The sequence below is a fragment of the Miscanthus floridulus genome, chromosome 8 (assembly GCF_019320115.1).
Source record: "Miscanthus floridulus cultivar M001 chromosome 8, ASM1932011v1, whole genome shotgun sequence".
NCBI lineage: Eukaryota > Viridiplantae > Streptophyta > Magnoliopsida > Poales > Poaceae > Miscanthus > Miscanthus floridulus.
In genome coordinates, this window is record NC_089587.1 from 214,457,757 (window position 1) to 214,483,160 (window position 25,404).

The following is a 25,404-nucleotide window of genomic DNA, read 5'->3' on the forward strand; positions in this document are numbered from 1 at the left end:
TTCCAGTTTATATGTGGTTTTGATTTTTTTTAGATACACAACTTTTATTATATATCCAGACATATAATATATCTAGGTGCATAACAAAAGTTACATAGAAAAACAAAAACAACCTATAATTTAGGACATAGGGTGATACTATGTAACTGACTTGTTAGCAAAAGAGTTGTATATTCTTAGAAATTCTCAGCCATCATGTTGGCTCCGCTCCTGGACTTAACATTCGTCGAAAATGTTGTGATGGAACGACGACCCAACAATCTGCATTCATACACGACAATAATATCATAAGTTATATAATACATATAGTGCGCATACGAATTTTTATAACATGGAAGAGAGAGAGGAAGGCGAGAAAGATATAACTATATCGCAAAGCAACCATCTCACAATCTAAAAAATATGTTTTTACTATTTATTTATTTTATATTATATTATTTATGATTATAAGCTTATCATCATCGGATAGTACATTTGATTACAAATATGATGATATTAAGTTTGTACTGTAATAGGTAAAAATAGTTGATAACATTATTGATAAATCTCTACCTAATACTAAAAAGCCAAAATTTCTGGGACTCCAAAATTTTCGTCCTACCTAATCACCGATATTCGGTATCCTTTTTCTTTCCGTTTTGGTCTCTGTTCCTTCTCCCGCCGCTTTTTTTTTTCTCCGGCTCGTGGGTTCCGTACGTAGGGATGTCAGGGAGAGGGCACAGAAGAAGTCCAAATCAGAATTGCGAAAGGGATTCAATCTTTTTTCCAACCAGAAATCACATCCAATTAAAACTCCCTAAATTCATAGAGAGCATATGCGCTCCTGATGCGCGCGCCCGGGGCGCTCGGCGTGAGCACGGGCGCGCGCAGGAGACGAGCGTTGTCACCGGAACGGAGAAGGAGCCGCCGCGCGTGGCCGCCAAGGCAAGCGAGGGTGCAGCCACCGGGCATGGAGAAGCAACCGCTGGCCTGAGCGCGCGGGCCGTGGGGCGCAGGGGCGACCAAGCGGCGCGGCTTGCGGAAGCGGGAGCGGCGTGCGCGGCGGCCGGAGGTTGAAGAGAGACGCGGATAGCCGGGAGATACGCGGTCGCATGCGCCTGCGCTTCCACGAGTTCCCGGATAAGGTTGGGAAAGAAAGGAAAATAAAAGGAAGGAAGAGAAAATAAAAGAAAAAGAAAAAGAAAAAAATAAAGGTACGATTTTTTCACCCACTCGGTTTTCTGGCTAGATTGTTGTTCGGCCGTTGGGTTTTTGGCCTGCTTATTGCTGCATGTTTCTCAAATTCCGTGGTGTTTTCTTTTCTTACATAAACAGCAAAAAAAAAAGACAGACACTTATAAACTATTTATCTTTCTCTAAAAACAAAAGATTTACACTATCAATTTATTGATGTAGTTTTGGGTAGAAACAAAATTTATACTTACTAAATGTAGATGGTCAATCAATCAATCACAAGATAACCAATGAAATCCTCATAAGGTGATACAAGATTTTTACCGAGGTTTATTTGCTTGCTACCAAGCTAGTCCTCGCTGTGGCGATTCACTCACTTAGAGGTTCACGCACTAATTGACCTCACAAGCCAAACCCTCAATAGGGTGCCGCACAACCAACACAAGATAAGGATCACATAAGCCACGAACAATCCACTAGAGTATTTTTTGACTCTCCGTAGGGGAAAGGTCAAGAACCCCTCACAATCACCACGATCGGAGCTGGAGACGATCACCAACCTCCGCTCGACGATTCTCGCTGCTCCAAGCCATCTAGGTGGCGGCAACCACTAAGAGTAACAAACGAATCCCGCAGCGAAACACGAACACCAAATGCCTCTAAATGCAATCACTCAAACAATGCACTTGGATTCTCTTCCAATCTCACAAAGATGATGAATCAATGTCAATGGTGGAGATGAGTGGGTAAGACAGCCCCAGGCATTATGCTTAAAAAGAAGATCTTCTCACGTATGTCGGGAAAAACCCCGAATCGATGGGCAAAACTGTCAACTCAAAATCTTGAACAGCCTGTTGTGATTCTGAATAAATTATCCCAAACGTTGTGCGACAAATCTCTTCCCAACATAACCATAGGAGGTCAAACTAATCCTTAACATATCAACAACTAGCTCCTTGTCAACTTTAATGAGAGATTAGATTTGCATATTATTCGAGTCCTCAAAGAAAATCATGCTCCATGATTTTCTTTATGATAGTATGAAAATTAAAGATATAATAGATTTGTCTAAATACTTCTGTGCTTTGCAATGAGAGAGAAAAACAACAAATATTGTATTTTAACTAGATGCAGTATTAATACGACATTATCATAATATTACCAACATTAACTTGTATTATGGTACTTAATTGTCTCGAACTCATGAGGTGTACTCATACGAGTTAGATAGTATATGTCCAATCAATGTACGGAGCCTATTCTAATACATATTAGAACAAATGGCACAAAGACATAAATCCCGTGCGTTGCATGTTTGCCGGTGATTATAAAGTTTAAATTTTGACATACACGAAATGCCTTATAAAATACTAGACATGAGGGAGGACTACACAAACCGTTGCCATACGACTTACTCCTACTACAAAGTTTCCCTGAACAAATTTAGAATCCTGAAATTACACTAGAGTACGAGACAGCTAATACTCCGTATAAGCCAGCCCAACCAAGGGCAAGGGCGTGAAATACGGCTGTAGTATCGTGGTGAGTGGTGTCCCGGCACGGCAGCCAAGGCAGACGTCGTCCACTCCTCCGGCCTGCCACAGTGCCACTGCCACTGCCACGCCCCATGCAGGCCGCCCAGACGCTCACATCAGCTGTGCCAGTGCCGCCGCTGCCTCCGCCGAACACCACAACCCGGCCCCGTCTCTGTTCTCTCCCATTCCCAGGCTCCCAGCTAGGCTCCGCCGTGGCTCCGTCTGCCCTTCTCGCCGCCGACCGTTGCGTGGCTCCGTCCTCTTTTAAAAACAAACCAAATCCCTCTACCGACACACTACCCTCACAGTAACCGACATGTGGGTCCAGTAAACTTCCGGTCCCATCTGTCACTGGGCATCCTCGAAGACAACGAGTGGCCGCGGGAAAGACCTGCGGCCTCTGCGACCTTTCCCTCTTCTTCCCCTAGCTTGGCACAGATTCCCAGCGCTGCCAAAAGCAAACAACGCCCTCCCCTCCCCTCCCGCCATTACTCACAGGACACCGACGCATCCTTTGCGACGTCTGGCTGGCGTGATGGCCCCACGTCTCCTCGCCCCCACACCAGCTTACATACGATACGACGCCTCTCAGGTCTCACCTATCCCATGCCCACAGAGGCGCAGAGTACTCTAGTAGTCACGAGGTCCACAGTCCAAGCTCGCACTCGCGAGTGCTAGCAACTCTCGGGAATGGCGGAGCTGCGTGGCTTCGTGATGGCGGCGGCGGCTGTGATGTCAGTGGCGCCACGCGGCGCGGAGGCGAAGACGACGATCGAGCCGTGCTCCGGGTCCGACTCCTGCACGGCGCTGCTGGGCTACACGCTCTACGCCGACATGAAGGTCTCCGAGGTGGCCGCGCTCTTCGCCGCCGACCCGGCGGCGCTGCTGGCCGCCAACGCGCTCGACTTCGGGGCCCCCGGTGCGGCGCACTGTATCCTGCCCATGGGCCTCTTCGTGCGCGTGCCCACCCGCTGCTCCTGCGCCGACGGCGTCCGCAAGTCCGTGTCCGTCCGCTACGCCGCGCGCCCGGCCGACACGCTCGCCACCGTCGCCGACGTCGTCTTCGCGGGGCTCGCCTCCTCCGACCAGATCCGCAACGAGAACGGCCTCACCTCCACCGACCCCGAGGCGCCGCTCGACTCCGGCCAGAAGCTCGTCATCCCGCTGCCCTGCGTCTGCTTCAACTCGTCTGACAACAACCTGCCCGCCGTGTACCTCTCCTACGTCGTGCAGGTCGGAGACACCGTGCAAGCTACGAGACCACCGTCACGGATGTCATGAATGTGAATGCCATGGGGAGTCCCGTCGCCGCGCCAGGCGACATTCTCGCCATCCCATTCCCAGGTAGGAGTACATACTAACCCCAGACGAATTATGTATGGTGAAATAGGCAACTCGATCATCTTCTGGATCTGTTTGTTTCAACTATTATAGCTCCTGCCCCAGCAGTATGCACTCGATGTTGGAAGTGCATGCGAATTTACTGGAAATGCCCTCGTATACAATGTCTATCTGGTCTTTGGGAATTCTTCTGATGACATTGTGTAACTGAATACAATTGGTGTTAGGTAGTTCCAGGCTTCCAGCCTATTTCAGGTCGATGCAAGTCTGTGGACAAAATGGGAAAATGAAGTTGTTGTGCACTGCATCGGATAGTTTTGGGCCATTTGCAAACAAGCCTGCTGGTGGTTCGGCCAGTGTGCTATGTTCTGAATAACTAATTAACGAGTAAAGTTACATGCTAACGTGGGTGACATAAGTATTTCAAGTTACAAATTGGTTGGTTTGAGGCATTAATAGTTGTGTTCGATTCATGTACATGTAGCCCAAATATTCACAACAATTATTCTGATGATGGTTGTTTATTTCTGCATCAGCATGTGCATCTACATTTCCAAAATCTGCATTAGACCATGGACTGATTGTAGCAAATGGGACTTATGCGCTTACTGCTAGCAACTGTGTGCAGTGTAGCTGTGGACCTGGCAGTCTCAAGTAAATTTTAAACTAGTAACATTTCATTCATTCCAGTCCTTGGTTTTACTGCTGGATTAACTTCTGGAACCCGTTCTGTCAGTTTATATTGCACACCAACTTCATTATCGGGATCCTGTCCAAGTATGCAATGTCCTAACAGCAATGTGATGCTTGGCAATGTAAGCACCCATCCAACCAGTGCTGGATGCAATGTCTCTACTTGCAACTACAGAGGTTTTGTTAATGGAACTATAACTGCTTCGTAAGCAACGTGCTGCCCAATACTTTCCATTTTATTCCACCTACTAGTATTAAGGTTTCTTACCTTTTCTATGCAGGCTAAACGCAGGTCTCCAATCCAGATGCCCAGGTAATTATTGTTACTGTCCATGCAGAATTGGGTTCCAAGGCAGTGGTAACTATAGACTCTACCTGTCACGGCAATCTATGTCTTGATTCACTATCTGTTTTGCACCCCTGATCATTTAAAAATGCCCTGTTCGCTTGGCTGATAAGCCATGGCTGAAAGTACTGTTGGCTGATTCGTTGTGAGAGAAAAATACTGTTCGTTGACTGAAAAAGTACGGCTTGTAAGCCAAGCGAACATGGCGTTAGCTATTCCATCTGTTTTCTTATGTATGACTTTGGTAATGTTGGTGAGCTCAAATTTGAACTAATCAACGCCAAGTATTGTTGGTAAGGTTGGTGCTCAAATTTGAACTAACCAACGCCAAGTATAGAAAATCATAGAGTACTTTAGTAAAATATCAGATTGTTCAATAATATACCTGTAGCATAATCTTTGAAGTTCAACTATGAAGAAATTGGCAAATTGACTGTAGTATATTTATCTCATGGTAATGTTTCTTCATGCAGCACCACATCAGTTTCCTGCGCTGACGGATCCACCTACAACAGTGAGCCATGACTCAACGTATCTTCCTCCACTATCAGCGCCAGGACCAGCAGAAGCTGGTGGAGTCATGCCTGAACCAGGCTCGCCAGGCCCAGGCTCACCGGTGCAAGCAGGACCCTTCACGGCTTCACGCTCCCGAAAGTCTCTACGGCCAACGGCCCTGCTGGAAGCGTTTCAGCAGCTTCGTTGATGGATAGACCACTCCAAATTCTACCCGTTCTGGTCTCTTGCCTAGCTTTCTACTTGCAGCTGTGAATCACATCGTGATGAAATTCTTTAGTTGTGTCTTCTGTTGCATAGTAGTAAACTGGAAGGCAGGCGATTGGTGAGTAGTATCATGACGGCGATGCTTTTGAAGCACCAACCAGGGGACATCATTGATCATTCCCTCTGAGTTCTGACTTTCTTTCGCAAAATTTCCCGGCAATTGTGCCCAGCATCTCTGAAGATGTGTTTGCTGCTTTTGTACAAAGAGACATGGCCCCATTGTGATGTGTAAAGTGGTAACTGTTGTTCTTCTCCGCAACCGCAAGCCATCAAGGAACTGCGTTTTATCCTCTTTGATGATTTGGGATGACCGACCGACCCTGGGTAGGCTGCTTTTTCTAGAACCTCTTCTTTGGCAGCTCCAGCTAACAAAAGATATTCCTCGGTTACGGCTTTGCCTATGTGTGGTGTTGTCTAGAAATCCAAAGAGGGGCGGAAGAAAAGGGAGAAAAGGCAACAGCTAGCCTCAGTCTCAGAATGAAGCTCTCAGCTGACCACAATTTGTAGCGTTTGTCATGCGAGTATATAACTGCGTACTTGGGCAGGAGCACGAGCATCACATTGTGATCTGCTTATCTGCATTTTTTTCCATGACGTGTTTGACCAGTTCATGGTGCATTGAACATTCCTGCCAAGTGCCAGCCATCCATCGGCGCAGGACCATGGCAGGCAGGAGCAGCCGAAGGCAGGACCGCAGCCGGGAGATGCCCTTTCGGCAACAGGTCACACGGCCCTAATTTTTTACAATTTAGCTATTTTTTTAAGAAAATTTACGTTTAAACACCCTTGACGACTTAAGCTGATGTTTGGACTCTGGCGGTTGACGCCGTGGCCTACGGTGTCGAGGTAACACGTCTCGGCGCCGTAGCTCTTGACGCCAAGATGCCTGGCCAGGAAAAATGAAGCATCCAAGTGACGCTGACGTGGCAGGTAGGTCGGCGCCACGGATCCTGGCGCTGAGGTCGGAGCCACAAATCTTGGCGCCGATCTCGGAGCCACAGATCTTGGCGCCGAGGTCTTATACCTATACCGCGCGCCGTCTTCCTCTTCCAGCCGCTGTGCGACCTCTCTCTCTCTATCGTCGTTCCGGCGCCGCCCGCGCCACCGCAGCAGTCCGCGGCACCCGCTCCGAAGAGCTCCGCGCCCCTGTCCGCTCCCTCGGCCGCTCTTGTCGCCCCATCCTCCTCCGCGTGCATCGGCGGCGAGGGCAACCCCCGACGTCCCTGCCGGCCGACGGGCCGCCGTCAGCCACGCCTGGCGGTGCCCCCCCCCCCCCCCCCCCGCCACTGTCCGCCCTATGAGGCCACCCCTCTCCCTCAGTCGGGCGTCAGCCTCAGGTAAGGTGATTTTTTTATTTTCTGTAATTTCGTTTTACAATTTAGTTAGTTTAAATAGTTTAGTTGATGTAATTTAGTTAGTTAATTTAGGTATTTAGTGAGGTAACTTAGTTATGTAGAGGTTATATATTTAGGTAATTTAGATAGATTGTTTGATTGTTAGTTATTTATTAACTTTTGTAGGTAGTTAATTTAGTTATTTAATTTATTTGTAAGTTATATATAGGTAGTACTTGTAGTAACTGTAGTTAGTAAAATTACTTATATAGTTAGATAGATAGATAGGTAGTTTAGATACTTATTTATTTAGGTAGACAGCAGGATACTTAATTATATATGTAATTTAGTTATATCCTTATTAGTTAAAACCGTAATAACTTTGATGTTGTGCATACCAACTAGATGAACAACGTAGTCACTCTGTATTATGGAGGAAGTGTGGAGGAATATGAGTTTGGGAATATCAGTTTTGTTGGAATGCAAAGGGTGCCTCTCATGATCGATGACCGGCCGTTGTTTTCTGAGATGTTTGGCAGTGCTCGTGTTGAGCTTCATTGCAATTCAAATGAGGAGGGCATCTCAGTTGAGGGGCTACTTCACTATGGTAAATCAGGCCGTATTTTTAGGCGGTTGGTCCTAATTGCATCAGAGGCTCAATGGGACAAATATGTCAAAACTGTCATGAAGAATGAGTTTCAATGTTTGGATTTAGTTGTGCGGAAGTTGTCCAATGATCCCACCCCTCATGGGTATTCACCCCTAATGGGCATTCACCCCCTAGTGGGTTCTCTCTAGAACCGGAGAACCCGGCACCTTCTGACCCTCCGTTACCCAACCGCGAGGTGAATGTGGAAGATGTGGTTCTGATGCCCAATGCTCAATCCACCCCGAATGAGGTTAGAGTATGTCCTGATGTTCGTGTAGAATGTCGGTCCGATGATTGAGTTGCTACCCCTTAGGAGATCCCTTTGACCTAGAATCATCCAAGTAAGTGGCGTAGTAACACTTTCACTTTCGTTATTCTTCCTTCATTCCATTCCTTTTTCTTCAATTCTCTCTATATTTGTGCTTTACATGCAGGAGACAATCCTAATAATGATGGTTGTCCTCCTGTGCCTCCATCAACCAACATGGACCTAGAGTTTATAGCCTCTAACAGCGTGGATGTTAATATTACGGATGATGAGGAGCCTTATGGCACAACAAGAGCTGTTGATTCTGATGATGATCGCCCAGTTGCACCTTTGAGCGAACAAGAAATGGAGCTCATTAGGTGTTTGTATCCTAATCGTGATCCACTAGTTCATGAATTCAATGACCTCAGTCATTCTCAACATGCTTATGGAGAAAGAAGAGATGACGAGCTGCTAGAGGCTCCTGAGGCCGATGACAGCATGGAAATTCAGAAGGACATGGTCTTTAAGGACTTGTCCATCTTGAGAAGGTGGTTACAAGAATATTCTGTGAGACGTAAAAGACCATTCAAGGTGAGGCACTCCTATGTGGAGCGCCATTACATAGTGGTGTGCGAGAATGCAGATTGCAATTGGAGGGTCTGTGCTCGAAAACAGAAGGCCATAGGGAAGTTCAAGATCACCAAAATTGTAGGTCCACACACTTGTGCCTAGAAAGATCTAAATCAGAAGCATCAACAGTTGACCTCTACCCTCATTGCTAGATGGTTGTACACAACATTGAAGGGTCAGCCAAACTTGAAGGTCAGGACAATTATAGAGATGACTAAGGAGATATTTAAGTATGACATAAAGTACGAGAAAGCATGGAGGGCAAAGCAACGGGCCTAGAAGATGATATATGGGGACTGGGAGGAGGGGTACGAGAAGTTGCCTGCAATGTTCAATGCAATGAAAGCAGTAAATCCAGGCATGCATTACGAGTACATCCTGAAGCTGAATGAATGGAAGGATGGGAGGCAGATATTCTTCCATGCATTCTGGTGCTTTCCCCAGTGCGTCGAGGCAGACATACTAATTTGTTTTTGCAATGTAAGCACTAATTCACTAATAAATCATTCACAGGTTACTTGGGAGTCGTACGACGACCAATAGTTCCATCACATTGGGTTGAGCACCATGTGCAGCAAGGACAAAGACTTGTACCTGATGCAGTGCCCGCTGATCTGTTTCTATGCGGTTGAGTTCCATCTGCCACACAGGGTTGCACGCTAGTTTGGGTTGAGGTAGGAATGGCCCGTGGAACCGTTCTCGACATCCATAGACTTGCACAAGTAAGCGTCTTCAAACTGTTCAAAAAATTATTTGTTTTTTAAGACATGCGTAATGTTATCCTCTAAGTTTATGGCCTGCTATTGATTTCATTTTGTTAAGATATCGTGTTTGGGCCTAAAAATTTGCATATTCATTTATTTTACCTACAGGATCGATCACCAGAAGCAGAAAAAGGAGTCGGACTTCGAGACCTTCCATCGTGAATACATCGACCAGTGGGACCTCCTACATGAGAACTTGTACATCAACGACCAGCCGCACACGAACAACAACTTCAGAGCGCACCTATCTTGGTACACACGTGCAACAAGGACCAAGCTGAAGGGGCAATGGACCCAAGCAGACTATGCCGACATTGAGCCCTCAGATGATGAAAATACGTCGTATGACCTTACAACGAGGGCAGGGCACAGGTGGCGGTTGCACCGATCTTGGACCGAGTGGTAATGTCAACTCTAATCCCATCATTTAAATACGAAGATAGCTATATTTTTAGAGATTTAGAACTTATTGGTAACCCATAAAGACCATGATATATTTCATTTTAGTGAATCAACACTTAATACCAAGATAGTTATGTTTTTAGAGATTTAGAACTTATTGGTAACACATAAAGACCATGATATCTATAATTTTAGCAAATCAACACTTAATACCAAGATAGCTATGTTTTAAGAGATTTAGACCTTACTGATACCACATAAAGACCATGATATCTATAGTTTTAGCGAATGAACACATAATAGCAATGCATATAGACCATGATTTCTCTAATTTTAGCAGTGTAACTGTTAATGCCATTGTTTGCAGGGCAACACTTTGAAATAGTCTGTGCTTGACATCGAACACTTGTGAAAAACAGACGTACACGATAGGGTGATGACATAGAACTTTCTTACAGTAAGTTTGAACAACAACATCCACTAGTTTGACACGCAAACCATATTGAATTGTGTGTGACTAATAAAATTTTGAACTCCAGAGGTTAGCACATCGGCTAGGCCGTGCTGCTGCTTGTTGTGGTTGTGGGACTAGAGTGGTGATGGAGGCACACGCACCAGCCACAGGACTCTCAGACATGAGTGTATGGCTCGGTAGTTCTACTCACGGAGGTACTTCTTTGGGAGGCTAGAGCTCATCCCACGTCACCGTGGATACTTTTTAGGACCATGGAGGCAAGGACGTGGACAAGGACGAGGACAAGGACAAAGAGGAGCGTGGTTATGAGGAGCTTGGACCATCTCAGCTACATGACGCTCCATTGACTCAACCTACGCAACTTGCAGGCACTAGGCGATGCCATCCGCCTAACCCTTTCACTCCAGACACCGACGCTCTTGGACGCAAGGGTAAGGGTAAGGCTAGGAGACATTGAGGGCTTTTGGTAGACTTTGTGGTAGGCTTTTGTGGTAGATGTTATTATGGACTATTATTGACTTCATGGACTTTTATTTTGAACTATTATGTGTTGTATGGACTATTATTATGGATTGTATGTACTACTATGGACTTTATGGACTATAATTATGGACTATGTGCATTATTAATATGCTCATGTGTATGGTTTGAGATAAATGCGCTATATATTTGTATATCTGAACATGTTGTATTGAGATTATATATTCATGTCATATTGGTGTATGGATTGCATCAAAAATAGGAGAAACTCTGTCAAAATTTTCAAGCTAAAGTACTTGTGTGCAGTTCAGTTGAGCTTTGAAATAGGCTTTTCAGTCTGCCTTGAAACAGTGATTGAAGTGTGAATTCGAATAGGCTTTTCACTCTGCCTTAAAACAATGATTGAAGTGTGAATTCGAATAGATTTTCCAGTCAAGGAATCTGGGCTTTCTAGTGTTCTTCAATGTAGACTTTTCAGTGATTCTAAGTAGGCTTTCTAGGAACAGTTACAACACAATACAACGGATAGTAAATCTGCCTCTGCCTATATATATGTGTTGCGGGATGCATTGCTAACCAAAACCAAAACTAGTATTTGCTTTCATTGGAGTACAAATGTCTGGAGGGTCGTCTAGAGGAAAGAGTTTTGGTAGTGGAAGAGGAAAAGGGGGGACGAAAAGAACTCCCATAGTGTGGGAGGGGTCTCTTAGTCCTAATTTCTTTGAGGAACCAGTTGATCAGTTTGTTCCCAAGAGTAATAGTGATTTCACCAAAGAGTGCCCTCTCAGAGGATATGATAACCGAAAAGAAGATTGGCCCAAATGCATGTATGGTGAGGACTGCTTAGTGCAGATGTTCACCGAGAGAATGGATGGAGGCCGTCGCTTCTTCAAATACCCACGAGCATAGGGAATTACTATTACTATTCATTTGTTAAATATATTTCTCAATTACACTACAACTTACATGACATACTTATTGCAGTCTTCCGAGTCCGAAGAAAACTGTGGGTTCACTAGATGGGTCAATCCTCATCTAATTTATCCGCATCAGCTGTACATCTACTACTTATAGGATCGTATCTTTAAGCTAGAAAGAGAAGTTAGCAGCGGTTACAAGGATGATTAAGACGATGGCAACAACAATGGTGCCGGTTCACATGAGGCACTCTGCAATGAGCCATACTGTACCTACCCTAATCACAAGAACAAGGGGACTCCGTCGTCACCCCCGCCACCACCACCACCAACAATGGGAGGATACTATAGAGAAGGTGTAACACAATTTGCTATGTGGCCACACTACTAGGAGGAACCGATTTTATTCACATGCCACATCCATGTGTTTGTTGATTCATTTAATTACCTAAGGCATATTAGGTTTAGTCGAAGGACCTATGTACCCTTGTTTGGTACATGTTCTTACATGTCATTTCATGTGCTTGTTGTTTGCTTCAATCAGCTAAGGTATGTTAGGTTTAGTCGATGACCTCTGTACCCTAGTTTGGCATATGTTCTCACATGCCATTTCATGTATTGTGCGTGTCGAATTATGTAATGCACTAGTTTGTTATGTTTTATTTGGAGTACGTGAACTCGTTTCACTACCTCCACAATATAAAAATAAAATATTATGACCACAAATAATGAAAACAACAGCACAATGAAAGTCCAATACTAGGGCATATTACACAATACAATGATAATAGAAGTACATGCCAACAAACTAAATAACACAGTAAATAGCCTAAGTACGTCTATAATTAAAGTGCAGTACATGACACAACACAATGAAAAGTCCAAGACTAGAAAACATTGTTCATGAATAAACCATACAACTTGCAAGTCATGGAGACTACTGAGTGCAACGAGGCCACTTTCTCTTCCTAAGGGCATCAGGATTCTCCTCCATCGTTGCTTTCGCTCGGCGCGCATGCTCAAGCTTCTTCTCCCTCTCCTCCATGTACGCAGCAACACGCCTCCTTTCCTCCTCTTCCCTATGCTCCTTTTCTGCAGCCACCTCTTTGCGTCTCCTCTCGATCAACTCCTTGTCCTCTGTCTCCCATTGCAAGAGTTTCTACATCCACTTCTTGTCTTCTGGCTTGATCCCAGTGTCGACCCACTGCTCAAAATCACAGAGCGGTGGAGGGGTCTACAATACATTTAAATGTTACACACCAAATAAACTATGCATGACTTCATATGACACAAAATAATGATTACACAACATAAATTTCTCACCATCTTGTTAATGCGACGCTGAAGAAGTATAGGCTCAAAGAAAAAATTAGCACAAATCCAATACATCTGCCTATACGTGTCCTCTTTATCGGACTTCGCTAACTTGCAAGGATCACCGCAAAAGCACATGGGCACTGGAACACCACTAGGCAGAGGTAATGGGTCGAAGGCATTTTTGGTCATCCGGCCATAACTACAAATGAACCAATTTCGTTCTAAGAACCGAAAACAATGACCATTAAACCATAAACCTAGGGTTTTCTATTTGTTGCACATAAATGAACCAATAATATAACATGATTGACAAAGATTACCTTGGTTTACTAGCTTTAACACGCCTTAGCATCCTACCGTTACATAATACAAAAAAATTAATAATCACTTCAAACAATAAATACTAACATATTTAGGGTTGCAAAATACACGTAATATATACCAAACCAATGCGTAAAAAATAAGGAGGGGAGAGAACATACCTTCCTCTCGAAGATCTATGGATCAAATCCAACTTTCCAAGGTCAAGTTGCTCGATTCAAGAGATTGGACGGTTTGGGGAGAGCAAAAACCCGAGAACAAGGAGGAAGAAATGAAAGGATCCTCGACCAGGGAAACCTTGGTGTGGGTTTTGAATCCGAGCTCGGCGCCAAGATATGTGGCTCCGACGTCGGCGCCAGGGTCCGTGGCGCCGACCTACCTGCCACGTCAGCGCCACTTGGATGTCCCGTTTTGCCCGGCTAGGCATCTCGGCGCCGACCACAGGGTCCAAAGATCAGTTTACATCGCTCAGGGGGTTAAACGTAAATTTTCTTAAAAATGGCCAAAATGCAAAAAATTGGCTCACATGGACTCACAAGTGTGCTCTCTAGGTGGCACATTTCGCATTGAGAGAATTACTTGTGTGGCTCTAAAAAAAAACTTGGTCTTTCATTCTTGGCCTCTTTTTTTTCGAACTTACCTATATGGCCTCAAAACTATTTTCGCTTCCTTATATGACCTTTTCGTTAGTTTAGGCACTTGACGGTGTTAAGGGGTAAAATGACCATTCTACCCTAGGCAAGTTTAGTTAGTTTGTTTTAAATTTGGAGCAATATTACACATGCTGTTAAGTTTTTATAATTGCGTAAAATTAAAGATATATTATTTTTGATATAAGCACATTGCAATTCAGTATATATTAGCTAGGTTCAGTCGGACATAAATAAGGTCACCAATGCATTTGTGCAATGCAGTTGTTCAGGTGCAGGTAGCTAGCCTCGATCCATGTCATTGGCTCATTGCTTGCGGCGATGCAGTGGTGCAGGTGCAGGTAGCTAGCCAGCAAGATCGAAGCCATTAGCGATGAAGGAGAAGAGACGCATGCATGACAAGGTCCAACAGTCAGCACTGGCCGTTCGACGATCTATTGCAAGACGAGACCGACATGAGCGGCCGCGTCCCGCCAGCCGAGGAAGCACGCGCCGCGGGCCTCCTTGGCGACGTACCCCTCCGATGGGTAGTGCAGCCGCACCTGCGAAACGGCGAACGCGCCGAGCGGCCAAGGCGAGAGCCCGGCGGCACTCGCGACGGAGGCCAACGACTCGAACCTCCAGGAGTTTTTGCCGACGCCACGTCGATCTCTCTGTGCCGAGGACCTCGCTCTCCACCGAGAGACGGTCAGCGCGCGCCCTGGATCCACCGCCGGGGCGGATCCGGCGCCGCTGCCGGGCAGCCCCCGAAGGCGCGGTCGTCGTCCATGGACGCAGTGGCTGCGCGCCCCCTTTTTTCCTAACCCGCGAGCTCCTGCGTGATGGATAGAAGAAGGGAAAGCAAGGACATAAGAGTACTTTAGATATTCCGCATACCTTAGAAGGGATAACTAACAGTAAATCTTAATAGAATGAACGGAAAGGCCGTAAAAGGAATCGAAAACAGTTTTGAGGCTAAGTTCGAAAAGAAAAGAGGTAAAAAGGGAAGATCAAGTTTTTTCAGGACCACATAGCTAATTCTCTCTTTCGCATTTCGCTTTGGCAAGCATCAGGGCTGGATTGGAACCGGTGACTCTTAGCGTGGCCCAAGATGCGCCTCTCCCATCTCAAGCGTCGCCGTGCTGAAGATAAGTTCTGAAGAATAACGCTACTGCTAAGACGGAGCACGTAACGCTACCACTGGCTGGCACGAATCGCTCCGCCGTAGAGAGTGATAAGCACGCTTTACGGCTTTAGCAAGTGCGTTTATGAGATCGAGATTCCGCCACACCACACGTGGTCGCTATCCAGATTTGGTGATGCTAGCGAACAACTTATCAACAACAAGGTGAAGCCTTCTTTCGCGGTTCTTTTTGGGTCTTCCTCTTCCTCTTCCTCTTCCGGCCGGTCGTTGACCTGCCAACCCTGCAATCCAAAGGTAGTACGGACGACGGCACTTGGAGGTGTCATCGGTGCGAGTTGCTTCGGATGGGACGCCTGCGTACTTGTCGACTTGCTGATGCGTTTCGTTCTCAACCGAATTTTTCTCGCAGATAGAGCGGCAGAGGGCAGGAGGCGCGTGCACGTGACGTTGAATATTCCAAAGATCGTCGCGAGTCCGTCACGAAAGGCAACACTACACACCTAGGACTAGGAGTACGTCCGGCGCCACTGCAGTCTACTACTACTACGCGTCGAAATGTAACCTAACCTACATACGTACGGCGACAGCGATTTAGTACGGTAAATGGTTTCGATTCCTTTGGTTTCTGGTTAACCTTGCCGACATAAACTCCTACTGCGGTATTGTCTGTTGTACCATGTGCAGAGCAGTGCATAGTACTGTTTAAAGAAGTGGAAATGGCATTGGAGGTCACTGAACTTGCCCTGTATGTGCAAATAGGTTACACGCAAGAGGCTGCCAAACATTATTATAAGACAAGAACTAAAAAAAGTTACAAGTTTTTATTTTTTTAAGATTGTTGTAATGCAATGTCCATATCATCGTGTTCGGAATATCATGGCGAGATACGTGGACTGATGAAGAACTGCAACTGTAGTTAACTCTGCTGCGCGGTAGTAATCATACACCGATCCATCTGTTAATTCTATAGTATAGTACATGCGCCTGCGAAATCAAACGCAGAAAAAGAGAAGGCCAAAGAGTCAAAACTGGAAATCAAAGAGGAAGCACGCACCCCGCCGGGCTAGCTAATCTACGACTACTGCCTCTTTCCCCTCACTCTACACACCTCCAGACAAACATGGGCTCCTTCCTCACGGTCGCCGCGCGCGCGTAGGAATAAACACCTCCAGACCTGACTAGGCAGGCCGGCAGGCCGGCCGTGACCGACTGACAGTGATCGATCATGACTCATGAGGTGACCTTGGCGCGGGTGCACGGGGAGAGGGAGTAGTGTCCGTGCGACCCGCCGCCGGCGTGCACGCGGTGGTGCGAGGACGACGAGGCAGGCGCCGCCGCCTGCGTGTCCCGCTCCACGAGCGCGCGCAGGCGGAGGAACTCGTCGACGGAGCAGGGCAGGCGCAGTGGCCCCGCGGAGTAGTCGTAGCCGTAGGCGTCGCGCGCGGCCTCCAGCAGGCGGCGGAACAGCGGGTGGTACAGGTACGCGATGGGGATGACGAACCGCTGGAAGCCGCCCTCGTCGCCCTCCGCCCCGACACGCACCGCCAGCCACCCTTTCTTCACCTTCCCCTTCTTCTCCTCGCCGCCGTGCAGCATGGCTCTTGGCTCCGGGCTCCCTCTTGCTCCCTACGACGACGGTCCTTGGCTCCGATCGATCCTTCTTGCAACCGGCGCGACAACGATCGATCGATACTCCAGCCGCCGTCCTTGTATGCACACGGCGCGCCCGGCTTCTTGGCTTCTTGGCAGTGCAGGACCGGTGCAGTGCAGGCTAAGTACGGCGTTCGTACTAGCAGCGAGCGAGCACTTGGAGCGCCCAAGCAAGCAAAGCAAAGCAGTTTTTCTTTAATCCCTCGGTATGGTGCGAGGTGTTTCGTGGCACTCGTGGTGGTTTTTATAGGGGGGACTCGATATGCTGGGTGCGGTGGTGCCTAGCTAGTGGCCGGGGTGCGAGTGCACGTACTAGTACGTCCTTTGTGTTACGGAAAGGAAAGGCGGCCTCGCTTGCCCCTCCTCTATCAGACACTCAGACCTCAGCTCCGGGTGAGACAGATCGCACTAAGCTATTTGTTCCATCCGCTAGCTAGCAGTGAACTGACGGCCGGGCGGGGTCACCGGTGCCGTGTCAGCGTCAGGCAGGCACGCACCGTGCGATCGCGTCAGGCTAGCTTGTCGTGCGCGCGCGTCAGTCGTGGTGGTGGTGGTGGTGGTGGCCGCGACGCCGCCGTGACGGTGAGGACGAAGGAAATGGTGGGGGAGTCGAGCAGGCAGGCGGGCTAGCATTTGTGATGCTGTGAATTTGTGATGCGCGGCCTGGCATTTGCCCGGATGGACATGGACGGGCGGATGGGTGGCTGTGGATGGATCGGAGCCGGAGGACATGGTGCTCGCCGTGCAGGCCCGGGGGTCGTCGTCCTCCTCTTGTGGAACGTGCGTGGGCCACGGGCGGGGAGAGTGGGCTGTGGTGGAATCGATATCCCGGCGAGTGGGGGAATGATGTGCCGCCGCTGCCGCATCAGTTGACTGCTGCGCCTGCGCGCGATCGATGGCTGCTGGTGCTTGCCCCCACGATGGCTGGAGATTGCACTGAGCGCGCGATCGATCGAGTGGGGTCGGTCGCTGCCGGTCGAGCTAGCTAGCCAATGATACGAACAAGTCTATCCTGTTAAAAACTTAGGATCACTCTAGCGGGTGAGAACATTTCTAATTGGGAAAAGACCTAGACCATGAACTTGGGAATGAGAGAAAGAGAGAGAATTAAAGTGGCTGACTATCGGTAGGCTTGGTGGAGGAACTCGCCCTGGCGACGGTGTCGGTGGCGCGAGAAGTCGATGAAGAGGTGGCAGTGAAGTCCGGCGGCGGTCTAGACGTCATGGTCCAAGAGCGTCGAGGACGTCGGGGTTGATGCAGTGGTGGCGGTGAGTCTTTCCGTTGTTGGTAGCGCCCCCTCTCTAGATCGAATTAGGGATTTGTCCGTGGGGTTAGTGGCAACACGGTGAACCTCGTATCGAGTGCCCCGGTCCTCCACCTCCTTTTATATGACGCTGTGTGACGGGGCCCCACCAACCATGGCTCGGTTTGACGCCTCCGATCAGGGTGCGGATCAAGGCCCCGACTCGGTCCAACCTAACATTCTCTTCTTTGATCTCACTTTTCAACTTGAACTTAAAATACTTTATCTTTTCCTATTCCATCACAGATTAATGCATAGAACGTGCCTCGTCACAACAGTGAGTACCACTGGATTAACAGCTACAAAACACCTCTCTATTTTGAAACAGATTCTCAACTAGGCCCTTATTGTCCAGGAATCATAGGTTTTCCCGTAAACCCATGCCGGCAAAGTGTTCTCTGAACACATTAAGCAGTAAGCCTTTTGTAAGCGGATCTGCAAGCATTTTCTTTGTACTAATATGATTGAGACTAATAGAATGATCCCAGACTTTGTCTTTCACAACATAAAACTTTATGTCAATGTGTTTGACAGCACCACTTGACTTATTGTTGTGAGCATAACTTACTGCCGGCTCATTGTCGCAGTACAACTTGAGTGGTCTATGAATGTCATCGGCCACTTTCAACCCAGGCATAAATTTCTTTAACTAGTTCACCTATCATGTGGCCTCATAACATGCTACAAACTTGGCATACATCATGGATGATGCAGTGACGGTTTGCTTGAAGCTTTTTCACAATATAACTCCCCCTGTGAGAGTAAATACATAACCTAATGTGGATTTTCTATCATCTATATCTCCCACAAAATCTGAATCTGAATACCCTTCTATATGTAGGGAATCAGACATTTTGTGCCTTGCAAATAACGTAATTTTTTTTATCATTCTCCAGTGTTATATTTCTTGATTACTCTGATATCTACCAAGTATCCCGGTAACAAAAGCTAAGTCAGGGCGTGTACATACTTGAGCATACTGCAAGTGTCGGGTATCGATAGTAGGGATACTCAAAGCAAAGGAGCTAGCGCCCACGCTAACTTCCTTGGATGGAGCAAGACGTATTAAAAGGTCTCGATCGACCCCAAGGCCACGGGGGTCTCACCCAAGGCCGCGGGCTCCGTCTCGCCTGACCCCTCGGGTTCGAGCTCCGTCTCGCCAGACCCTAAGGCCGCGGGCTCCGTCTCGCCTGATCCCAAGGACACGGGCTCCGTCTCACCCGACCTCAAGGCCACAGGCTCCGTCTCGCCCGACCCCTCGAGTGCGGGCTCTGTCTCGCCCGACCCCAAGGACATGGGCTCCGTCTCGCCCAACCTTGAGGCCACGGGCTCCGTCTCGCCCGACCCCTTGGGTTTGTGCTCTGTCTCGCCCGATCCCAAGGCCACGGGCTCCGTCTCGTCTAACGGGGACCTATACCACCGCCAACCACTCCTGGTCCAAGCGTATGGGTCTAGGTTAAAACTCTAACACTAGGGAAGAGACTGGCATACCTTGATGTAACCCGTGGCCATGACGGGCCATACCTGAGGATTCACATCAAGAACAGTATCGGGCGTGCCAGTGCTGTTCTGCCTAACCATTGTATGAACGTTGGCAGGCGCGTCAGTTCAGCACGACATCCGCCGGAACAGAATGGAACGCCATGACCGGCAGACGACACCTGCGCATGGCGTCAGTGACGAATAGGGCCACGACGTGGAGCCATCCCTGTTGACGTCTATAGGATCGGTGAGACCCACATGAAGGAGAAGAAGGGCCCGACGATCCTAGAAGCCTTCTTCTTTCTCGTTCTTCTCCTTTTCCTCCGCTGTAACCCACACTTTCTCTTGGCCTATAAAAGGGAAAGCTGGGTGCCCCATGATGGAAATGGATCCAGATCCGCATGAGGCCGAACCACGAGATAGAAAACATAAGAGCACGACACGAACACACGGCTGAGCAGCAACCGAGCTCTCAGCACCTGTTCACTCCTTCCATTAGAGACTTGGGATCCTTTCCCTCTCTCGCTCATTTGTAACCCCTACTACAAACTTTTAGTGCCGGTAACACGAGCAGCAGCAAACGGGACATAGGGACGTTTCGCCCGAACTAGTATAAACCCTTGTGTCCTTCGAGCACACCATTCGAGCAGACGTGCAAATACAAATTTACTCATTGGTGGTCCGACAACACCGACAGCAAGCTTCCTATAGCTGAAGCATATGGAACCGCTTTCGTTCGATTGATCTCATATTGATTCATGGGACATTGGAATTCCCCAAAACTATCGCCCTTGACCATAGGAGCAGGTGAAGGCTTACACGCATGCATACTGTATTTCTTTAGAACCTTTTCTAAGTATGCCTATTGCGATAATCCTATAGCCCCCTTTCTTCTATCTCGGTGAATCTTTATCCCTAAAACAAACTAGCTTCACCGAGATCTTTCATGTCAAAATTTGAAGACAAGAACTTCTTCATCTCCAGTAGTATATTAACATCACTACTAGCGAGTAAGATGTCATCCACATATAGGATTAGAAAAATGAATTTCCCATTCTTGAACTTTGTATAAATGCAATTGTCGGGTTCATAAACCTAGGGTCCCTCATGGACCGGCTTCCCAGCAAAGGCTCGGCCCTATAGACGACGTTGCAAACGACACGCAACTCCTGGGCTGGCCCAAATACCTAAACGACAGGCCAGAAGGGAGATCCAATCTCCGACCGGAAGGCCTCGCTAAAGGAGGAACAATGCTCGCTTTTGACTTTGGCCTGCCTCTCCGACCAGAAGGCCTTGCCAAAGAGGAACGACGCTCGCTTCCGACTTTGGCCCGCCTCTCAGACCAAAAATGCACCAAACCCCTGCTTATAGCTCTTCTCCGACTGGCGTAGTCAGAGCCGACTGGAACCAACCGACCGGAGACACCCGCTCGGTAAAGACTAGGAAACGGACGGAGCAAGTAAGGTAGGGCACTTAGGTCAACTACAATATCGAGGACCGTACCCTATACACCGGCAGGACAATACCCTACAACCTTCCTGGCATGTCAGAACCCAAGTAGTGTTGTGGGCGTCGACATTTTCCCTACAGTGTTATGGGCGCCATCAACTCTCATACCAGACAAACATGGTGAGGCTCCCCCCGCATACCTCTGGGTATCAACAGTGTTGTGGGCGCCGGCATTACCGTACCAATCGAACATGGTAAATACCCCTACATGCCTCTAGGCATCAACAGTATAGCAGGCACCGATGTCTGCCATTCCGGAAGAAGACAATGCAACCTCCCACATGCACCTGACATTAAAAACAGTGTTATGGACGCCAACAATCATCTTATACCCAATGACGTGGGCAACAAGACTTAGCATACATACACACACTCTCTCTCTATTGTAAGGTCATCCCCTTCATCTATAAAAGGAGATGCGCTCTCTCCCAAAAGGGGAGGATCAATCAATCCACAACAACCCGAACAACACACACGATCCAAACGACCAAGGATCCCAATGAACAACATACGTTCGAACACATAGCACAAAGCGGATCCCCCATCACTCTTGGCCCTTTAGACCAGAGTCTGACCAGACCTCTTGTACCCCCCATCTTTCTCCCTTCTGTTTATAACCCCACAGTAAAATTCAAGCACCTGGGCTTGGGAATAAAGTCACCGACCGACTCAAACTGGGCGTAGGGCACGTTGCCTGAACCAGTATAAATCCTGTGTCATTGAGTGCTAGGCCACATCCGATTACAACACATAGCAAAACTACAAATATTTATGTGTTGGTCACTTTCTGCATCGATAGTTGGCACCGTCCGTGAGGAAGACATTGTAAGTTCACACTTTTGGTTATCGGATAACCCACTTTTCTGCCATCTTCGCCATGGCGGGCTCAAGCGATACGTCTCGCTTCAGCTCGCTAGAGTTTCCCGCATTCCCACCTATTGGGATGTGGGTTCCACCAGTCTTCAAGTTGTCCTAGCCCTTCCTCTTCGGAAGCCTAGACTTCATCACCGACCGGCTCAGCGTACTACACCTTCGTATGGAGGCACTTGCTCTGGCGCCCATTAGAGGGGCGCCCTCCATCATCTCCGAGACGCACAATGTCTTCAACGATGAGGCGCCTGCGCTTCAATTCGAGCAAACGCTCTACTCAAACCCCGTTATGAGTAATGTACATGCTGTTATTTACTCGTTATTTACTATCTCCCGCGGATTATCCGGAGGGACCGCATTGTCCGCACTGCAACCACCGCACGACCAGTTCCCCTATGACCTCACATCCCCCGTGGACATGTATGCTTGGGGGCTTTGAAGGACGGTGGTGCCACCCCCTCTCAAGTCCGAAGTCATGGGAATGGTGAGCTATGCTCCCACCACTTTCCACGAACTCCTGAATGATGAGGTTGAGAGCGACAGCTCCAGCATCAGCGACATGGCACCTAACCACCGTCCATCCTGGGAGTGCGCTATGGCAGACACTCCGGGACAACCGCTAGTGGTAGCAGAGTGCTTGCAGACTCATACCCCTCCAGACCCTCATGCAGGGCCCTCGCGCTTGCATAAGAGCACACCGAGGAGCTACGACAATAGCGGCAGAACTAGCTGCCACCTGTGCCGGCACGCTCGGTGCAGCACGTTATGCCCCATGCACATGACCCGATGAGCGGCGCCCGAGGTCACGCCCGCCAGGTATAGTGCCACATCATGGACGAGGGGAAAGACCCCCCACAGTCCGCTCGGGCTAGCCAGAACATCGTCATTACGGCAAAGCTTCTGCATGGCGTTCTTGAGCCCATCGACCCTTAGGAGCGAGCAGTCCACCGGAACCTTCGGGCGCTGGTGGAAGTCATGCTGTTCAGTTGGTGGAAAGCTCCGCATCGTGACTCCGACTCATGCCCTCTCTCCCCACTAGGGGAGTATGGATGCACTAGATGGATCGCTCCATCCGCTCGCCGCTACAGCCACCAAGCACGACACAGGAGGCTGTGGCTGCCCCATGGTCTGACCTAGCACCTGCTCCACACCAACCACCGGTACATGAATGGCTCGGTCCACACTAGGATGCTCGTGGCGTCATCAGCAACCGGCATCAGACCCGACATGATGATGATGTCTAGTGGGCGGCGGTGAGGGTAGGCGACACAAGCCCTGGCCGAACCATCGAGGGGAGAGGTTAAACACGGCCCATGAATGGTCACCGGCTAGACGATCAGAGTCCCAGCCCGGATGGCCTAGGACCAAGGGCCTTTGGCCATCGTATTCGGAGAGCACTATTCCCACAGCGCTTCCGACCGCCCACCAACATCGCCAAGTACACTGGGGAGATGGACCCCGGTATATGGCTCGAAGATTTTTGGCTCGCCTGCCAAGCCAGAGGGGTAGATGATGACCATTTCATCATTCAATATCTCCCCATCTACATGGGGGAACATGTTCGGGCATGGCTTGAATTCCTCCCACACGATAGCATCCACGACTAGGCGGACCTCAAGAGGGTCTTCGTTGGAAATTTCCAGGTGACGTATGTCTACCCTGGTAACTCCTGGGAGCTCAAGAGCTGCCAGCAGCAGCCTAGTGAGTCCCTACGGGATTACATCTATAGGTTCTCCCAATGATGCAACTCCCTCCCTAATGTCATCGATGCAGACATCATCGGCGTATTCCTCTCTGGGACAACCTACGAGTCCCTGATCCATAAGCTTGGCTGCCTGAAGCCTAGTACCACCCACGGACTGTTCGATGTCGCCACTAACCACGCCTCCAGCAAGGAGGTGGTTGGAGCGGTCTTCAACGAAGGCCAAGACAAAGGTAAGGCCAAGCGCGAGAACCAAGATGAAGGCCCTCCATGTAGAGGGGCAAAAAGAACAAAAAGGATCGGTGCTGACCTGCCGACACCACGTTGGTCGCCGTAGCTGATCACGCGGGCAAGCAGCCCCAGCAGGGCCTACCTAACCACTTCAACAAGCTCATGGATAGCTCATGCACCAACCATGCCTACCCCATCAAACACCTCTACAAGGACTGTGAGCTCCTCAAACGTTTCCTGCGATAGGCCAGCGGGCCGAAAGAAGGAGACGCCAAAGAGGCAGAAGCCAAGAAAGGAGGCACGGCGGGCAAGGATGGAGATAGCTTCCCCAAGCCTGAGGAAAGCATCATGATCTCTGGGGATCCAACGCCACCTGCTCCAAGAGCTAGCATAAGGTACGCTATAGGGAGGCATGCGCTGCCAAGACGGCCGTCCCCTCCTTCCTAAGCTGGTCAAAATCTTCTATCACCTTCAATCAGAGGGACCATCCCTCCCACATCACCAGACCAGGACGCTACCCGATCATCGTCGACCCCATCGTCCGCAAGGAGCACCTCACCAAGGTGTTGATGGATGGAGGCAGTGGCCACCACATCCTCTACGTCGACACCCTCGATGTCATGCACATCCCCCGGTTAGAACTCCGCCTAGCGGGCTCTCCCTTCCAAAGCATGATCCCAGGAGCGCAGGCATACCCGCTCGGGCAAATCGACCTACCCATCATGTTTGGCAATCGAGCCAACTTCCACTTAGAGGTCCTCATCTTTGAAGTGGTGGACTTCCCAAGGTCCTACCACGCCATCCTAGGGTGGCCATGCTACGCCAAGTTCATGGCAATCCCTAACTACACCTACCTCAAGCTAAAGATGTCAGGACCGAACAACATCATCACCGTGGGCAGCGCCTTCTCACATGCCTTCACGTGCGACCGCGAGCACTTCAAGCTTGCCATCGCGGTCATCAACTCGACTGAGCTCCCGCTGCTCAAGAAGTCATTGACCCCAGCAGTCTCGGACTGTAGCAGACCAACCCCTTGATGGCCTTCTGCTCACTCAAGGAAACCAAGGCAGTGAGGATTGACCCCACTGACCCAACGAAGATGGTGCGGATTGGGACCTAGCTCCCGGCCAAATAGGAATGCGAGCTCGTCGACTCCCTACGCGCCAATCATGATGTCTTCGCATAGAAGCCATCTGACATGTCAGGCATACCATGGGGCATCATCAAGCACACACTGCGCCTCATCCTAGGCTTGAAGCCCGCTAAGCATCGCCTACATCACTTCAACGATGTGAGGCGCAGGGCCATAGGTGAAGAAATCACAAAACTCCTAGCAGCCGAATTCATCAGAGAGGTATTCCACTCTGACCGACTTGCCAATCATGTTCTTGTTAAAAAGAAGACTGAGAAATGGAGAATGTGCGTTGATTATACTGGCCTCAACAAAGCATGTCCAAAGGATCACTTTTCTTTACCA

General features: G+C 48.8%; 1 protein-coding gene and 1 pseudogene across 1 annotated transcript; one reads left to right on the forward strand and one right to left on the reverse strand.

The window, feature by feature from the left end:
• The first annotated feature begins 2,281 nt into the window (after positions 1 to 2,281).
• LOC136474903 (lysM domain-containing GPI-anchored protein LYP6-like) lies at positions 2,282 to 6,073 on the forward strand (annotated as a pseudogene).
• A 10,012-nt stretch (positions 6,074 to 16,085) lies between these two features.
• LOC136474904 (auxin-induced protein 15A-like) lies at positions 16,086 to 17,075 on the reverse strand. Its single transcript, XM_066472476.1, has one exon. It carries the CDS (start codon positions 16,774 to 16,776, stop codon positions 16,411 to 16,413), a length of 366 nt encoding a protein of 121 aa, XP_066328573.1. The 5' UTR covers positions 16,777 to 17,075; the 3' UTR covers positions 16,086 to 16,410.
• Positions 17,076 to 25,404: the final 8,329 nt, after the last annotated feature.